General features: G+C 34.4%; 1 protein-coding gene across 3 annotated transcripts in view; it reads left to right on the top strand.

The window, feature by feature from the left end:
* Window positions 1–18,507, top strand: part of TBC1D12 (TBC1 domain family member 12) — a 96,071-nt gene that overhangs the window by 34,224 nt on the left and 43,340 nt on the right. Inside the window, exons 1-3 of one of the 3 annotated variants that reach the window (XM_041745043.1) lie at window positions 1,758–1,772; window positions 3,707–3,743; window positions 6,568–6,619. Coding sequence is in view for 1 of the 3 variants with exons in the window: in XM_041745042.1 (XP_041600976.1) it covers window positions 53–176 (124 nt within the window). In the remaining 2 variants the exon portion in view is untranslated. Of the gene's footprint in view, window positions 1–52; window positions 177–1,757; window positions 1,773–3,706; window positions 3,744–6,567; window positions 6,620–18,507 lie in introns of those variants that run through there. The other 2 variants (XM_041745044.1, XM_041745042.1) reach the window with 2 other exon arrangements.

The raw sequence follows: 18,507 nt of genomic DNA, 5'->3' as shown, positions 1-18,507 counted from the left end.
GTAGTCCTCTGGTTATCAGAAACACAATTCATGTAACTTTTTTGTGTTTCAGAAACCTTTTTCCAAAAAGGACAAAGGAACTCAAATCAGTTGTTCATAGTGCTCCTGGTTGGAAATTATTTGGTAAAGTCCCTCCCAGAGAGAATCTTCAGAAAACTTCCAAAATCATTCAACAGGTAAGTACTAATATAGCCATGTGGTTTGTCTTAGTGTTTCAAATATTTTTTGATAACTAATCATATTCCACTTTCATTCATACTTTTTCTACATAAAAAATTGGGGGATTATTAGATATTTGTAGTAATGTAAATTTTTTTTAATCATGTACATATTTTCAGTTATCTTTTATGGTTTTGAAAATTCTCTAAAGTGATAGAACATTGGTTTTTTTCACCCTACTTTTTCCTTGCAGAGCTTTTTGGCTTTTTTGTTTCATTCTTCTTAGCTAAGCACTCTTACCACATACTTTGATTTCTAGTGGCATATGGTTGCCAGTGATGCAGAATTGTCAATTGATGAAACAGAAAGCAAAAACTGAGTAAATTTTGAGGTTGAACTCTGTTTTTGATCACTTTTCTAGTGTTCTGCCTAAACCAAGGACTTTGTGAGATGGGTGGGTATATAATCTGTTTCTAGTAATTTTGGAGCCAGTTCTTCTAATATCTATATTAATATCCATATTCTGAAGCTCTTAAGAATTTTAGATATTTGGCTCTTAAAACTTGACTCCATTTAGTACTAGGATATCAGTGAGACTGGATCAATTTACAGGCATTTTTAAGTTCTGAGAAGTTGTTGTTCAGGAGATATGTATGTACTGCATTTCCTGTTTCTCTCCTTCCCATTCGGAGTTTTTCAGATTCAACACAACCATCATGTATAAAAATAATCACATTAAGACAATAATCGTCATTCAAATTGGATAAAATATCTTCCAATCTTCCATTAAGGATTTAATAGTGCCTCTTTTATTGCTTAAAGAGAAACTGGTTTCCCAAGTAATACAAGAAAATTTTTAGATATTTAAAAACATTTGTTGTGTTAATTTTATTTACAATTAAAATATTGACTAGTTTATAAAGGTGCTGGGACTTAGAACTGTAGTGTTGTGTTTTGCAGCCTGTGAGCCCAGGTACCCCATGTGCTGCAGCTAATGCAGAGGGGAACAGTGGCAGACTCATTGATATTCCACATGTGTTGGGATACAGCACAGACCATTATCTTCAGATTATACACAATTTCAACATTAAATGGCATTATATATTTTTTCTGGCATCATATCTTTGTGAATCTGGTTTTCTGAGATTGCTGTGATGAAAATCAGATACTATGCAAAGATCAATGTTCAACAGGAAATGAGCGTGATCGTGTCCAGTCTGATTTCAAGATTTGTAAAATTAGAGTGCACCACAAGCATACATGCCTAATAAGTAATTGTGGTTATTTAAGAATTAAAACCTTTTTCCCTTCAATTTATATGTATTATTTTTTCAAATGACTATTAAGTGTTAGGACAGAAATCCTTATTAAATTGTTGGACATAACTATTTATTAAACAGAATATTTAGGCATTTCTGTTGGTTTAGGGGAAGTTGTGAAAAAATTATTGGTACACTAAGGGTACTGTTAACCAAGAAACTAGGAATTTTTGCTATCTCAACATCTTAAATTTTAACTTTTTTATAAAGTCTGAAAGTAACTTCTCTTGTCTAGAGTTTTTCAGAAGACCAAGTTCGCCCTCTAGAGGCAAAACAGTGGTCTTGCTATTGAAGGTTTGTATTCTTGACTTTATGATAGTTTATGTTAAATATGCATGTGCATACTTTTATATCTTTATGTAAACTAACATTCTGCCATAGGTCTCTAAATTACTGGTTGGATAATTTTCTGTTTACTTATATGCTGTATACGTTTAATTAGTTTTCATTTTGGAAAGTTAAGACGTCACATTCTTTTCATATATATTGTGTGAAAATTTGATGAGTGCTCAGGGAAAAAACAACTCTTATTTTTATGTGGGAAGAGAGAGTGGAGTTTAAATGCAGTTGCTCTCCTCTGTAGTCCTTTGTCTGGCCTTTTACAAATGATGTTATCTCCTACCTGCTACTTTTAGTTTTTGAATGTTCCAGCAATGTGGAGGTGCTAGTGTGTATTTTGGTGCCTTTTCCATGATTGTTTGTTTGCTGGGAGGTCTGGTAGATAGTGAAGTCTTTTTTCTTCTGATCCTTTTCCACCCTCAAAATATGTATCTCCCTTTGGATGGAATCTATTTCTGCGTCTCCCTGTCTGCTTTTTCTTTCCCTATTTCTGTGTATGTTCTCTCATCCTCATTTGTCTGACTTCGCTCCCCTTTTTCCTGCAGTTGTCATTTTCAAAGTGGGCATGATTTTCTTTTATTAGTAACAGCAAATTTATAACTTTGTGTCTCTGTTGTTTCCACAGCCCTGACTTTTAAACTGTAAAATATTAATGAATATAAAAGTATATTTGAGATCCTTTACCATTTACTCCTTTTGAATGAATGCTATATGTTCAGAGTCAGAAATAAAAAGTGAAAGTATTACCAGTAAAGACGTGAGGAATGTTAGGGCACGTCTTTATTTTCTTTTTTAAAAAAATATTTAATTTATTTATTTGAGAGAGGGAGAGCAGGAGCAGGGAGAGCGAGGGTGCTGGGAGGAGCAGAGGGAGAGGGAGAAGCATATTCCCTACTAGGCAGGGAGCCCAACGCAGAATTTGATCCTAGAACTCTGGGATCATGACCTGAGCTGAAGGCAGATGCTTAATGGGCCGAGCCACCCAGGCTCCTCAGAACACATCTTTCATGTTTTAGGGCAGGGCTTTATGCTATTCAGGCTATAGAAAATGAAGGTTGCTTAGTAATTCCAGTGTAAAAGTACCTGAAAAAGTGAGGCAGTGCTAAAAGTACAAAACAAAAGTACATTCTGCTGGGCTTTCTAAGGATTCCTTACTTGCTTTTTGATTGGCATAATAGTAAGTTTTACTGAGAGATTAGAGGAAGAGTAGTATCTCATAGGATAATAATTTTTTAAAGCAGATATTCAGAAAGGAGTTGATATATTCTTAAGTATAATTATATTATTGGGCCAGAATTTTCTTTTTAGTGGAAAGATCTATAAGATTCTAAAGTAACTGTATGGAAAAGTAAGATTTTATTTATAAACTTTTTTCCTAAATTATTAATTACACAATTAACACATGATTGCATTCTCTATAAAGTATAAAACATTATAGGAAGATATGTTTCATTTCACTTCCCCCTCACATTTTTAGGCCTTTTAAAATTCACTTTTTGTGTGGAAGCACATATAATTGTATGTGTATATTTTTACATATGTGGTGTTATCTATATTTTTATAATTAATTTTAAGTACAGGATATTACTCTATATAATTTTTTTGCTTATTTATATTTACATGTTTTGCACCCTTGGCTTTTCAGAGATACATGAAGTTCATAAGTGAAAGATATTTGTAGGTTATTTTTTAAATTTTTATTATAGTAAATTTTATTAAAGTTCTGATCAATTATAGTGCTTTCATGTTAGGATAAAGCAACATAAAAATCATTTTAGGGTAACAGCAAAGTCAAACTTATGTTTGGCATTTAACTTGAATCAATTCCCAAATCATATGAATATTCATAATATTATTTTATGAGGATTATCACATGTGTTCTCTTGCAGGTGTGAAATTCCTGCTTGTGGCCTTTTGAACCAGTTGGTGAGCCATATTAAGAATTGCATCTATTAATTATAAATAGTGTTTCAGTTATATTGTATTCAATTGACCTAAGTTTTTGGTTTTTCTAAATTAATCGGCCAAAGTTGGAGTGTAGCTACATTGTCTTATGACCTCCAAACTGCAAATAAGAATGATTCCAAATAAGCCATGTTATGTATAATTGTAACATGATTGCAATCTAGATTGAATATACCCTATTTATGTCAAACTGACAGATTTTTTTTTGCTGGATACTGTTTTTATATTGGCATCTTGAAATAAGCGAATGAGGTTACAGTACTTAGATGATGTTTCCAGTTTTTCATCACTCCTGTCTTTTTCTGAGTGAAGTTTCAGTTGAGAGGTTGAATCACTTTCACAAAGCTTTTGACAGGTAAGGGAAAAAAGTTTTAAGATACTAACTGATTTCTTAATCTGAGCACTTCAAAATGTATTAAAAATCTAAAAGAGTAGGTCACTTTCCTTAGTTAAGCCATTGCCTTTGAAATGTTTTACTGCAGGAACAATAACATTATGAAAAGGACTAGAATATGTGTGCTTTGTGAGCAATACTTAAATATACAACATTGTGAAGGTGTTAGAGTTTAATATTGTGGTTAATAACTTGATTGGTGTGTGCAGCATTAGAATACTTGAAAACAGTTTGTTGGCTTTAATTATGCTTAAATATAGGTACCTTCATTGTAAAATTTGAGTAGTGCAAAAAGTCCCTACTTCCTTATTTGTGGTTAAATTGTGGAGGGGCTAGACTATGTTCAGAATTTATTTTGGAAGAGTCCTTAAAATTGTTACACCCTTGTGTGTTTCATTTTCACCTTTGTTTACCTAGGTAATGTCACCTTGAGAAGGTAGTCAGTAACTACCTTTCCAGCTGCATGTGTGTTCTTTGTTTTATAGTTAATGATAAATTATTGTCTTTCCTCTGTGTGAATAAACTGATTTCATAGAAGTTAATTTGTATGGTCTGAGAAAGGCATTCATAATAGCTCAGCCTGTGCTTCTTGGAGAGGAGAAAAGTATAAGCCTTAAGAGAAAGCTTACTTTAGTTAAAGAAAACTAAAAGAATAAAAGCAGAAAATTCTCACAAATTGAACTGTGCAGGATTTGGAGGAAAGTTTTTTTGATCTCAGAGACAGAGACTTGGAAAAGGGTTATAGTCTGAAAATACTGACTACTTGTTATTTGATTCTGTAAATTCAGTTTGTGTCAAAGTTATATTAAAAGTTTTATTTTGTCTTTATGTTAGACTTGAATATTACATTAGGCATCAAATTAGATGAAACAAACAAAATTGTTCTAATAACTATACCAAAATGAAGTGTACTAAGGCATTCCTGTATGCCAAAGGGTCATGAAATGTTTTGTCCCAAGGTATCATTTAAGGTTTAGTTATGCGATGGATTTTATTTCTCCTGATTCACAGACTCTGGAATAAAATTTAGAGTCAGTAAAGGCATCATAATTGGCTTTATCCTCTCGGCTCCAAGCTTGATGGTTTCCCTGGCTCTTGGATCAAGTTGTGTAAGAAAGCCTCTTTATCTTGGGCAGGCATGGTCTTGAGGTGGTAGGGAGGTCGGTCTACATGGGGAGTTACTTCCATTTCTGAAATATTACTCTGGCTATCTATAAACTATCTATATTCACAGCATATAGAAATATGAGGGTCTACTTATTGATGCAGCTTTAACATTAACTCCTTTAGGAGAGGTGTTCTGTCTATTGAAATTCAAAGTCAAGTAGGTTTATGTCAGGCTCTTTTGGTTTTCATGTTATCTTTGGAAGAGAAGCTCCTATTTTATTCTTTCTTCTCCCCAGTTCAGTATTTTACTTCTTTAAGAAGCTATTCAAAGACTCTGGCCACCCTCCCTTTGAACCCATAGTCTGATCTTTTCTCACATTGCCGTCCTAGTCACCTTCTTTCTGGTAGGTATCTTTAGCTACAGAGCCCACAGCATCAAAGTGTCGCAGAATACCATTCTGCTACCAGCTCACCATGTGACTTCATGTTAGCAAACTCTAAGCCTTTTCTCTAGCAGAAATTGAAGGATAAAATTCTTGAACAGATTCTAGATTCTTCTCTAAGATTGTCTGGCTTTTGTTTCAATAAATGCATAATTCAACATACATTGACATGTACTATATAATAGGTATGGCTCGAGTTCTTGGGATATAAATATGAATCCTAGTCTTTGAATTATTCTAGTATAACTATGAGGCAAGACAAAGCTTTATATATAATTTTAATGATTTTGAGTGCTGTAGTACTTTGTCAACAAAGTATGAAGAGTACATATGAAAGAATAGTTAATTCTCAGAGATGACATGAGTTGTGTTCTGAAGTATGCTAACTAGTAGGAGTTTATAAGGTAGACAAGATGGGGAAGGCCATTCCAGAAAGAGGAAATTGAACAAGCAAGCAGGAATCAACAAGATTTGTTTAGTTAGTAGGCCAGTATATCAGGGATATAGGATAGATGGTGAAAGGTCATTAGCCACAAGATTAGAGAGTTGGGTTTTATCCAAAATACTTTTAAATAAAGTACTGAGACATCAAATTCATGTATTAGAAAAGTAATTCTGGAGGTGTTATATAAACTAAATTAGAAAAGAGTGGGTTGGCAAACAAGGATATTAAGATTTATTGTAATAGTCTATGATTCTGGTTGCTAAATACAGTGGATTACCTAGAGAATGTGTTAAAAATACAGCCCCATACATTGAGTTCCTAATGTCAGATTTGTGTTTTTCAATTCTTGTGTTTCTAGTTGGCTCTTTTTCAAATCTGCTATATCACTTTTTACAGTTTACAGTTCCCTGCTGAAATTTCAAGCTTGGCCTTTATCTCCTTAAACATAGTAAGTATAGTTGTTTCATAGCCTGTGTCTGATAACTCCAGTGTCTGCAAATTCTGTAGGTCTGGTTTTTTTTTTAAATTTTAATTTTAATTTTTTTATTTTTTCATTTATGATAGTCACAGAGAGAGAGAGAGAGAGAGGCAGAGACACAGGCAGAGGGAGAAGCAGGCTCCATGCACCGGGAGCCCGATGTGGGATTCGATCCCGGGTCTCCAGGATTGCGCCCTGGGCCAAAGGCAGGTGCTAAACCGCTGCATCACCCAGGGATCCCTGTAGGTCTGTTTATATTGAAAATTATTTCTGCTAGTTTTTTTTTAAGATTAATTTACTCGCGCGTGCGCGTGCGAGAAAGAGAGAGAAAGCAGGTATGAATAGGGGAAGGGACAGAGGGAAAAGGAGAGAGAATCTCAAGCAGACTCCCTGCCGGGTGCCAAGTTCCACATGAGGCTCCCAACTTATGACCTGAGCTAAAATCAAGAGTTGACCTGAGCTTAAATTCAAGAGTTGGGGGCCTAACCAACTGAGCCTCCCAGATGCCCCTCTGCTAGTTTTTGTTAGATGCTACTTTATCTCTGCATGCCTAGTTACCTTTGCTTGGGTACTGGATATAATATTTGGAACATATATATAGAAAACAACTTGAAGGCTATCATCCTTGAGAGATTTTAATTTATGTCTCTCAGGTACCTGATGGTACTAGCTATCTAGTTTTTTCTTCCTTTAAGATGAGCAGAGCTCAGATGCTGTCTGACCATTTTTCTTATTAAGTTGAAAACATTTTTGGGGGAAGCCCGGGTGGCTCAGTGGTTTGGCGCCACCTTCAGCTCAGAGTGTGGTCCTGGAGATCCGGGATCAAGTCCCATGTCAGGCTCCCTGCATGGAATGGAGCCTGCTTCTTCCTCTGCCTGTGTCTGTACCTCTCTCTCTGTATCTCTCATGAATATATAAATAAAATATTTTTTTAAAAACATTTTTTGATTATTAAATCAACTTTTCATTCCTGGGATAAACTCGCAATTAGTCAAAGTCATCATTCATTTTGTATGTTGCTGGATTTGATTTGCATATATATATATATATTTTTTAAAGATTTATTTATTTATTCATTAGAGAGAGAGAGTCAGAGACACACACAGGCAGAGAGAGAAGCAGGCTTCATGCAGGGAGCCCGATGTGGGGCTCGATCCGCAGACGCAGGATCATGCTCTGAGCCAAAGGCAGATGCTCAACCACTGAGCCACCCAGGTGTCCCTAATTGATAAACTTCTTTAGAGTGTTTTTGGATTCATAACAAAATTGAGCAAAAAGTACAGAGAATTTCTGTATACCTCCTGTCCCACACAGGCACAGACTTCCATGCTGTTGACTTCCTATACCACTGTTTTGTACCTTTGTTAACAATCAGTGAATCTACACTGACACATCATAATCATCCAAAGTCCATAGTTCACATTAGGGTATACTCCTGGCGTTGTGTACATTTGAAGAGTTTGACAAATGTATAATGACACTATAGTATCATACTGGAATAATTTCACTTTATTCATTAATGAATAAAGCTGCTATAAACATCTGCAATTTTTTTATGGATATAAGTTTTCATTTCATTTGGGTAAATGCCAAGGATTCTGATTGCTGGATCATATTGTAAAGATATGTTTAGTTTTGTAATAAATAGCTAAACTGTATTCCAAAGTGGATGTACCATTTTTCATTCCCATCAGCAGTGAATGAGAGTTCTATTGCTCCTCATCCTCATCGGCATTTGGTGTTGTCAGTGTTTTGGATTTTGGGCATTCTAATAGGCATGTAGTAGTATCCTATTGTTGTTTTAACTTGCAATTCCCTATTAACATATGAGGTGGAGCATCTTATGTTTACTATATATCTTCTTTAATAAGGTATCTCTTCAGATCTTTTGCCATTTTTTAACTGGATTGTTCATTTTATAACAGTAAGGACAAGGCATCTTGGTGGCTCAGTAAATTGAGTGTCCAACTTTTGATTTTGGCTCAGGTCATCTCATTCGTCAGATTGAGCCCTATGTTGGGCTCTGTGCTAATAAGCAGGGAGGGAGTCTACTAGAGATTCTCTTCCTTTCCCTCTGCACCTCCCACACTTGCTTGTTCACACTTTCTCTATAAATAGGTAAATTTTTCATATATATGTATAAGAAGAACAGAACTCAGTAGACTTTTAAGAGTTTTTTGTATATTTTGTCTAATAGTTCTGTATCAGATACATCTTTTGCAAGTATTTCCTGCCAGTTTGTGGCTTGTCTTCTCATTTTCTTATAGCATCTTTAACAAAGCAGAAGTTTTTCATTTTAATAAAGTTCTGTTTCTCACTGATTTCTTTCATGGACTGTGCTTTTGGTGTTACAGGAAAATAAAATTATTATCATGACCAAGGTCATTTAGGTTTTCTCCTGTCTTCTAGGAGTTTTATAGTTGGGTATTTTTTGTTTTTTTAACGTCTATTGAGGTTTTTTTTTTTTAAGATTTTAATTTATTTATTCATGAGAGACGCAGAGGGAGAAGCGGGCTCCCTGCAAGGAACCTGATGTGGGACTTGATTCCAGGACCCCGGGATCATGCCCTGAGCCAAAGGAGACACTCAACCACTGAGCCACCCAGGCTTCCCTATTGAGTTAATTTTTATGAATGATAAAAGTCTGTATCTAAATTCGTTTTTTTGCATGTGGATGTCCAGTTATTCACCGTTTGTTGACAAGGCTGTCTTTGTTTGATTCTGTTGCCTTTGCTCTTTTGTCAAAGACTAATTGACTGTATTTATGTGGGTCTATTTCTAAGCTGTCTGTTCTGTCCCATTGATACATTTGTCTTGTCTTTTGTCAGCACCACACTATCTTGATTATTGCAGTTTTATAGTAAGTCTTGAAGACAGGTAGTATCAATCTTCTACCTTTATTTGTGTCCTTCAATATTAAGTTTGCTATTCTGGGTCTTTTGCCTCTACCTATAAACTTTAGAATCACTTTGTTAATACCCACAAAATAACTTCCTAGTATTTTGATTGAGATTATGTTGAATTAATAAATTTGAGAAGAACTGACCTCTTGTCAATACTGACTCTTCCTGACTAAAAACATGTCGTATCTCCCCATTTATTTTGTTCTTTTTGATATCTTTCAACAGAGTTTTATAGATTTCCATTTGTAGATCATGTACATATTTTGTTAGATTTATGCCTATATCATTCTTTTGGATGCTTATGTATAAATGCATTTTAAATTTCAAATTCCATATGTTTATTGCTGACAAATAGGAAAGCAATTGGCTTTCCTTATATCCTGCAACCTTGCTATAATCTCTTGTTAGTTCCAGGAGTTTGTTGATTTGTTCAGATTTTCTACAATGATAATCATGGCATCTGCAAACAAAGAGAGTTTTTATTTTTTCCTTCTCTATCAGTATACTTTTTATTTCCTTTTCTTGTTTTATTGCATGAAGTAGGACTTCTATATAATGTTGACAGGCAATGGTGGGAGGGGATATACTTGTGTTCTTGATTGTAGTAACAAAACTTTGAGTTTCTCACCATTAGATATACTAGGTCCAGATTTTTTTTTTTTTTGCTATTATTTAAAAAAGTGTGTGTGTGTGTTGTTCCATTATACCTCTGATCATTTCTTTGGGATAACTTTTTTCTTTTTAAATTTTATTTTTTAAATTTATTTTTATTGCAATATAGTTGACACACAATGTTACATTAGTTTCAAGTGTACAACATAATGAATTGATAGTTTCATACTTTATGTTATACTGTGCTCACCATAGTATAGCTACCATCTGTCACTGTATAGTGCTATTACTAGCTACAGATTTTTAGTAGATATTATTTATCAGGTTGAGAAAGTATCCTTTAATTCCTAGTTTACTGAGTTTTTGTTAGGAATGTGTTGAATTTTGTCAAATACTTTTTCTGTATTTATATGATCATGTGGTTTTTCTATAGCCTATTGATCTGATGGATTATATTAATTGACTCTAAAATGTTGAGTCAGTCAGCCTTGCATACCTGGGGTAAATAAATTCCCCTTGGTTGTTGTGTATAATCCTTTTTAGACATTGTTGGATTCAATTTGCTAATATTTCATGGAGGATATTTGTATCAATATTCATGTGAGTTATTGGTCTATAATTTTCTTATGGTGTCTTTTTGCATGTTTTGATATTAGGATAATGCTGGCTTCATAGATTAAGTTAGGAAGTAATACTCCTTCTTCTGTCTTCTGGAAGAGATTAGAAAATTGGTATAATTTCTTCCTTATATGTTTGGTAGAATTCACCAGTGAAGCCATCTGAGCCAGGTGCTTTCTGTTTTGGAAGGTAATTACTGATTCAGTCCCCCTTCTCTCTTTCCTTGCCTTCTTTTCTCTTGCTTCTCCTTCCCTTCCTTCTTTCTTTTCTTTCCAGAGTTATTAGGCTGATTCAGTTTTTTTAAACAGATAATAAGCTTTTCAGATTATCTATTTCTTATGAGTTTTAGCAGATTGTATCTTTAAGAAATTGATCCATTGCATCTGAGTTACCAAATTTATGGGCATCTGGTTGTTCATAATATTCCTTTAATGACCATCAGATCTGTAGTGATGTTCCATCTTTGATTTCTGATATTTGTAGTTTTTGTCTCTTTCTCTCTTCTTTTTTCTTAGCCTGACTGGAAGCTGTGTCTTCATTGATTTTTCTGCCTCCTGGGTCTGTCAATTCTGATAGTGGGGTTTGGAGCCTCTACATATAATAGTGGATTCATCTGTTTTCTCCTATAGTTTTTTCACTTTTTGCTTCAAAATTTTGATATCTATTCAGTGCATACACATTAAGGATTTTTATGTCTTCTTGGAATATTGACCCCTTTACCATTATATAATGCCTCTTTTTTATATCCCTGATAACTTTTCTTTCTCTGAAGTTTGCTCTTTCTGAAATTAATATAGCTATTTCTACTTTATGTCTTAGCATGGTATGTCTTTTTCTGTCCCTTTACATTTAATTTATAAATGTCTTTATATTTAAGTAGATTTCTTGTAGACATTGTTAGCTCTTATTTTTTTTATCCCACTTCTTTATTTTTTTTTAAGATTTTATTTATTTATTCATGAGAGAGAGAGAGAGAGAGAGAGAGAGAGAGAGAGGGGCAGAGACACAGGCAGAGGGAGAAGCAGGCTCCATGCAGGGAGCCTGACGTGGGAATCTATCCTGGGTCCCCAGGATCATGCCTTGGGCTAAACCCCACGCTAAACTGCTGAGCCACCCAGGCTGCCCGATCCCACTTCTTTATTGGTATATTTAGACCATTCATATTTGAAATGATTGTCGATGTTGTTTGGATTAGTATCTTGTTCTTCATACCTCTTTTTGTCTTCTAATCTTTTGCTGCCCTTTGTTGTTTTAATAAAAAAATGTATTCTAATTTCTAGTCTTAGCATATCAGTTATACTTCCTTTAAAAATTTCATTAGTGTTTGTCCTAGAGTTTGCAATATGATTTCATTTACAGCTAATCCAAGTTCATTTTCAAATAACTTATACTATTTCACAGGAACTGCGAGTACCTTATAGTAAAAAATTCCCAGGGTGTCTAGGTGGCTTAGTCAGTTAAGCATCTGATTTTGGCTTGGTTTATGATCCCTGGGTCCTGGGATTGAGCCCTGCATCAGGCTTCCTGCTCAACTAGGAGTCTGCTTCTCTGTCTTCCTCTGCCCCTTCCCACTGTGCATCTCTCTTTCTGTCTCTCAAATAAAAATCTTTAAAGACACAAATTCCCCCCTTCCATCCCCTGTATCCTTGCTGTCATTCATTTCACTTGTATGTAAGCACGTATAATTACGGATGTATGTATATACACACACATATACATATATATAAATGCATTTGTAATTGAATATATCATTATTTTGAACCAACTGTTATCTATTAGATCAGTTAAGAATAATAAAAATAAAAACCTTTATTTTACCTTTATATGTTTCTTCCTGATGCTCTTCCTTTCTTTGTATTCAAAAAAGTTTTTGACCTATATGATTTTCCTCCTCTCTAAAGAGCTTCTTTTAACATTTCTTGCAAGGCAGATCTAGGTAGCAAATCCCTTCAATTTTTTTTAATCTTTATTTTTCTATTTCTTTATTTAATTTGCTTTTGGGGGATGCCTGGGTGGCTCAGCAGTTGAGCGTCTGCCTTCGGCTCAGGGCATGATCCCTGTCCTGGAATTTAGTCCCACATCGGGCTCCCTGGGAGGAGCCTGCTTCTCTCTCTGACTCTTTCTCTGTATCTCATGGATAAATAAATAAAATCTTTAAAATAATAATAATATTTCCTTTTGAAGGATCATTTCACAAAATACAAAATTTCAGGTCATTGCATTTTTTTCTTTCAACACTTTAAATGTTTCTTGTTTCTTCTTGCTTGTATGGTTTCTGAGAAGTTGAATGTAATTCTTATCTTCTCTATAGGGAAAGAGATTATTTTTTCCTTCCGTGGCTTCTTTCAAGATTTTTTTCTTTATCTTTGTTTTTTTGCAATTTAAATATGATCTGCCTAAGCATAGTTTTTTTTTTTTTTTTTTTGGCGGGGGGGCATTTATTCTGTTTGATGATCTGTAGTTTGGTGGTTGACATTCATTTGGGGAAATTTGCTTCTTTTATATTCCATTACACATATATACTTTTGTAGTTGTCCCATAGTCCTTGGATACTCTTTTTTTTTTTTTTTTTCCTAGTCTGTTCTCTATGTCAGTTTTAGAGGTTTCTATTGAGATATCTTTAAGCTCAGAGATTCTTTTCTCAGCTGGTAGATAGTCCTATCTACTAATGAGCCTATTAAAAGCATTCTTCAGGGATGCCTGAGTGGCTCAGTGGTTGAGCATCTTCCTTTGGCTCAGGTCATGATCCCAGGGTCCTGTGATCGAGTCCCACATCAGGTTCCTTATGGGGAGCCTGCTTCTCCCTCTGCCTATGTCTCTGCCTCTCTGTTTCTTTCATGAATGGATACATAAAATCTTTAAGAAAATGCACTCTTCATTTCTGTTGTAGGTTTATTTTTTTATCTTTCACATTTTTTCATTCTTAAGATTTCTCTTTCTCTTATATTGTCCATCTGTTCTTCATGTTTACTTTTTTCATTAATACCTTTACATATCAATCATTTTCATTAATACCTTTACATATCAATCATTGTATTTAAAAATTCTTTGTCTACTAGTTCTAACATTCCTGCCATATCTGATTCTGATTCTGATGCTCATTCAGTTTCTTTAAACTGTTTTTTGCTTTTTATATGCCTTACAACTTTTTATTGAAAGATGGACACATGTGCTGAGTAAAAGGAACTATAGTAAATAGATAAATAGACCCTTAGTAATATAGTAGTAAGGTGGCTTGGGGAGGGAAAGTTCTATACTCTTATGATTAAACCTCAGTCTTTTGATGATTTTGTGTCTTTGGATTGTGAACTTTACCAGTATGTCTTAGTCTCCATCTCCCCTTAGGTGGGAGAGGATGGCTAGAGTGGGCTGAAGTTGGGTGTTTCCTTCCTATCAAATTAGGCTTTGATAAAACCCCAACAGGTTACGCTCTGATAAAATAGTTTCTTCTGAGAACGAACCTTTTTAAGGAAAACAGATGCTCTAGTTATTTCAAAATAGCTCCTTTCAGTTAATAATCAAAATCTATGAAGAACTTATCAAACTCAATACCCAAAGAACAAATAATCCAATCAAGAAATGGGCAGAGATACGTGAACAGACATTTCTCCAAAGAAGACATACAAACGACCAACAGACACATGAAAAAATGTTCAACATCACTCTGCATCAGGGAAATACAAATCAAAACCACAATGAGATACTGCCTCACACCAGACAGAATGGCTAAAATTAACAAATCAGGAAACAACAGATGTTATTAAGCTATAAATTTCCCTCTAGCCATACTTTAGCTGTATTCCGCAAGTTTCAGTATTTTCATTTCAAATGTTTTCTCTTTTTCTTTATTTCTTTTACTAATGATTATTTAGAAGTTTATCATTTTAATTTTCTAATATTTCAGAATTTGCCAGGTAAGTTTCTGTAAATGATTTCTAATTTAATTCTATTATGGTCATATAATATACATTATGCAATTACAGTCTTTTTTAATTTTTTTTTAATTTTTATTTATTTATGATAGTCACACAGAGAGAGAGAGAGAGGCAGAGACACAGGCAGAGGGAGAAGCAGGCTCCATGCACCGGGAGCCTGACGTGGGATTCGATCCCAGGGTCTCCAGGATCGCGCCCTGGGCCAAAGGCAGGCGCCAAACCGCTGCGCCACCCAGGGATCCCGCAATTACAGTCTTTTTTAATTTGAGACTTGTTTTATGTGTCAGACAGAGCTTGTTTTAGTGAATATTCCTTCTACACTTGAAAAGATTGTGCATTCTGCAGATTTTGGCAGTGTGTTATATAAATGTCAGTTAGGTCTTACTAGATAGTGTTTTTCAAGTCCTGTATAATTTGCTGATTTTATGTTTATTCTGTGAATTACTGAAAGAAGAATAATAAAATCACCACAATCTACTTTGCTGTTTTTCCTTTTGCTATACGTGTAGCTTTTTTTGTCTTCTTGATTAATCAACCTATGAAGTTTTTGTCTGACTTTAATTTAGCCACTGAAGCTTGCTTTCAGTTAGTGGTTGCATGATACTTGCTTTTCTATTCTTTTTTACTCATCTTTAAAGTGGGTTTCTTATATAACATGTATTTGAATCTATTGTATACTGTCTGATATGCTGAGCTTTTTATGTATAAGTGTCATTTTATGTCATAATTGATGTGACTTGTTTTAAATTTACCATCTTGCTATTTCTTTTCAAATTGTCCCATCTGGCCTTTGTTTCTTTTTTCCTCTTTTCCTGCCTTCTTTTGGATTAAGTGAGTATTTTCAGTACTCCACTTTATTTCCATTATTAGTTTATTAGATACGCCTTTTAGTTTTTTAGTGATTGATTTGACCAACAGTTCTCAAGTGTTTATGTTTCACAAATCCTTTGGATTTGTAGTGATTAGAGACCTCAAAGAATTTTTGCTTAAGATGATTATCAGTTATTACTATACCCAAAATTAAAACTGAAAAATGTTTAAGTATTTATTAATTCATTTAAAAATAATAATAGTAAAATCATTACATGTTAACATAAATAACATTTATGTTAACTGTATTTTTAAAAATCTGTTAAAAAAAAAAACTGGTGGGAAGAGTGGCATTGTTTTACCTTTTTTCCCCCCTCTTTGAAGTCTGGCTTAATAAAAGGCTAGATTATATATCTATTCTTGCTTTCAATTTCTTGCTATATGTTGTTTGGTTTATATCTGGGAAGAAAATCTGGCCTTAAACAGATAATGTAGATAGTGTTAAAAACAAAATTCAGTTGAGTAACTGTGAAGGTCTAATTGGCTGTATTAAGCAGTATTAATCACATAGCATCCCTTTCACAGCATAGCTCCGAGGAGCTCTGAGGAGCTTTACAAAATGGAAGTTTTTTATTGGAAGAAAGGTGGGACAAGACATTATTAGCAAAAGAAAAGAAAGGATTATTTCAGGCCAAGTTGCCTTTCTTTAGGGATGACCCCTTGAAGGGTCTTATGATGAGGATTATTACTTCATTTTCCTTGGGGAATGGGGGTGGGAAGAATGGAGAGGGCCCATGTGACAGATTACCCCATTTGGTAATGACCAGAAAATTCCTGTCTGATTAAGACTACATTTCTCGGGCAGGTTAAAACTGCAGTTAGGTTAGTTATCAAACCTCTGTGTGGTCTAAATGATTCCATTTTGGTCCTGTGGTTTTCTTTTTGTAAAGGGAAGAACATTTTAAAAACCTTTTCAGTTATTTGTGGATATTCTTCTTTGTCACACTCAAACTATCAAGTGGTAGTCTCTTAAAGGTAAGTTATATTGTGGAATCTGAAAATATATAACTCTGCAATATTAAAATCCACTGTTCTCTCCTGCACTTTGGATGTTTTTACCCCATGTGGTTTCATAATATCATACATTGATCATTTGGAACATACTAGTTTACCATATTGCAGATCATTTAAATGTAATTTTTATTATACAGTATTTAAAAATTATAGTAATATCACCACTGATTTCATCTAAAAATTTATTGAAAACTGGCAAACATATGGTGGCATTTACAAGTTTGCTAATTTCAATTTCCCTTGAAAGGTTGACTTTTATTATTGACAATAATTATTCAGTTGCTTTTCTTGAAATCGTTACTTCACTTCATCATTTTTTGTTTTAATAAACATTATATTGGAATAAGTTTAGATTTATAGAAAGGTTGAGAAGAAAATACAGAGTGTTCCTGTATATTCATTCATTTTTCATTAATGGTAACTCTACTAGCATTATTTTGGGCTTTGTCAAAACTAAGGAATTTATATTGGTATATTGCTGATAACTAAACTCCAGATTTCATTTGGATTTCACCAGTTTTTCTACTTATATCCTTTTACTGTTTCAGGATCCAATCCAAAATAAAATACCATATTATATTTTGTTACCATGTTTCTTTGTCTCTGTGGACTTTGACAATTTCTCGATTTTTCCTTGTTTTTATGACCTTGACACTTTTGAGTGGTACACTTTTCAGGTGTTTTCCAGCATGTTCCTTACGAGAAAAACTACTATTTTCTCTCTCTCCTTAATATTTCTGACACCAACTGGGTAGGATATCCCCCCCCCCTCCCGCCCGCCACCCCCCCATCCCTCCCCGCATGCTGACCAATTCTTTTGACAGCAGTGCGGTGTTCTACAATTGAATTCACTTCTGACGCTATTTACTTGGAGTCAGTGTCAGATTCCACAGGTTAAGTTTGTTTTTTTGTTTTTTTGTTTTTTAGGTTAAGTTTTTTTAATGTTACTTCAGCACTAGGAGAGCTAATGTTAATACACTGACAAAGACAAACTATTATGAATATAGTTTTGACTTTGCAGGCCCAATGAAAGCATCTCTGGGACACTGTTGAGAACTGCTGCAGTAGGGCTTATGATACTTTCTCATAGTCTACCCTCAGTAGTGTTTTGTCACTTTGCATATGATGTAATAACCTTACAACAGCATATTGCCATTCTTTGCCTTCTCATTTCTGTGCTGTAAACCCCTTCATATGGTGATAATATTTTTGCTTTCAGTAGCTCTATATCTTTTAAAAATATCCTTTAAGTGAGGGGCACCTGTTGGTTCCGCGGTTGAGCATCTGCCTTTGGCTCAGGTCGTGATCCCAGGATCCTGGGATCAAGTCCTGCATCAGCCCCCCTCCCCCCCCAGGGAACCTGCTTCTCCCTCTGCCTAAGTCTCTGCCTCTCTGTGTCTCTCATGAATAAATAAGTAAATAAATAAATAATCTTTTTAAGAAAAATGTTTAAGTGACTTTTGTATTTTTGTCCTTTATGTCTTTTCCAAAATGTCTTTTTATATTTTTCCATATTTACTATTTTCATGCTTTTCATTTCTTTGTGTAAGCCCCTTTTTTCACATGATACAGTCCTTCTGCCTGAAAATTTTCATTTAAATGTAGTTCAGGTCTACTGACAACCGATTCTTTCAGCTTTTGTCTGAAAAAAGTTACTATGCTTTTGGGTTTTTGTTTTTTTGAGTAAACTCTATGCCCTATATGGGCCTTAAACTCATGACACAAAGATCAAGATTTGCATGCTTTACCAACTGAGCCAGCTAGGCACTCCTATTACTATTATGCTTTTGCTTTTGAAATATATTTTCTCTTGGTATGGGATTCTAAGTCAACAAGGTTTTTTCCCCCCTCATTGTTTTATTTTTTCTTTCAACATTTTAAAGCTTTTTCCATTCTTTCTGACTTG

The sequence above is a fragment of the Vulpes lagopus genome, chromosome 2 (assembly GCF_018345385.1).
Source record: "Vulpes lagopus strain Blue_001 chromosome 2, ASM1834538v1, whole genome shotgun sequence".
Taxonomy (NCBI): domain Eukaryota; kingdom Metazoa; phylum Chordata; class Mammalia; order Carnivora; family Canidae; genus Vulpes; species Vulpes lagopus.
The sequence above is the reverse complement of the archived record's forward strand: the minus strand, read 5'-3'. Positions and strand labels throughout refer to the sequence as shown.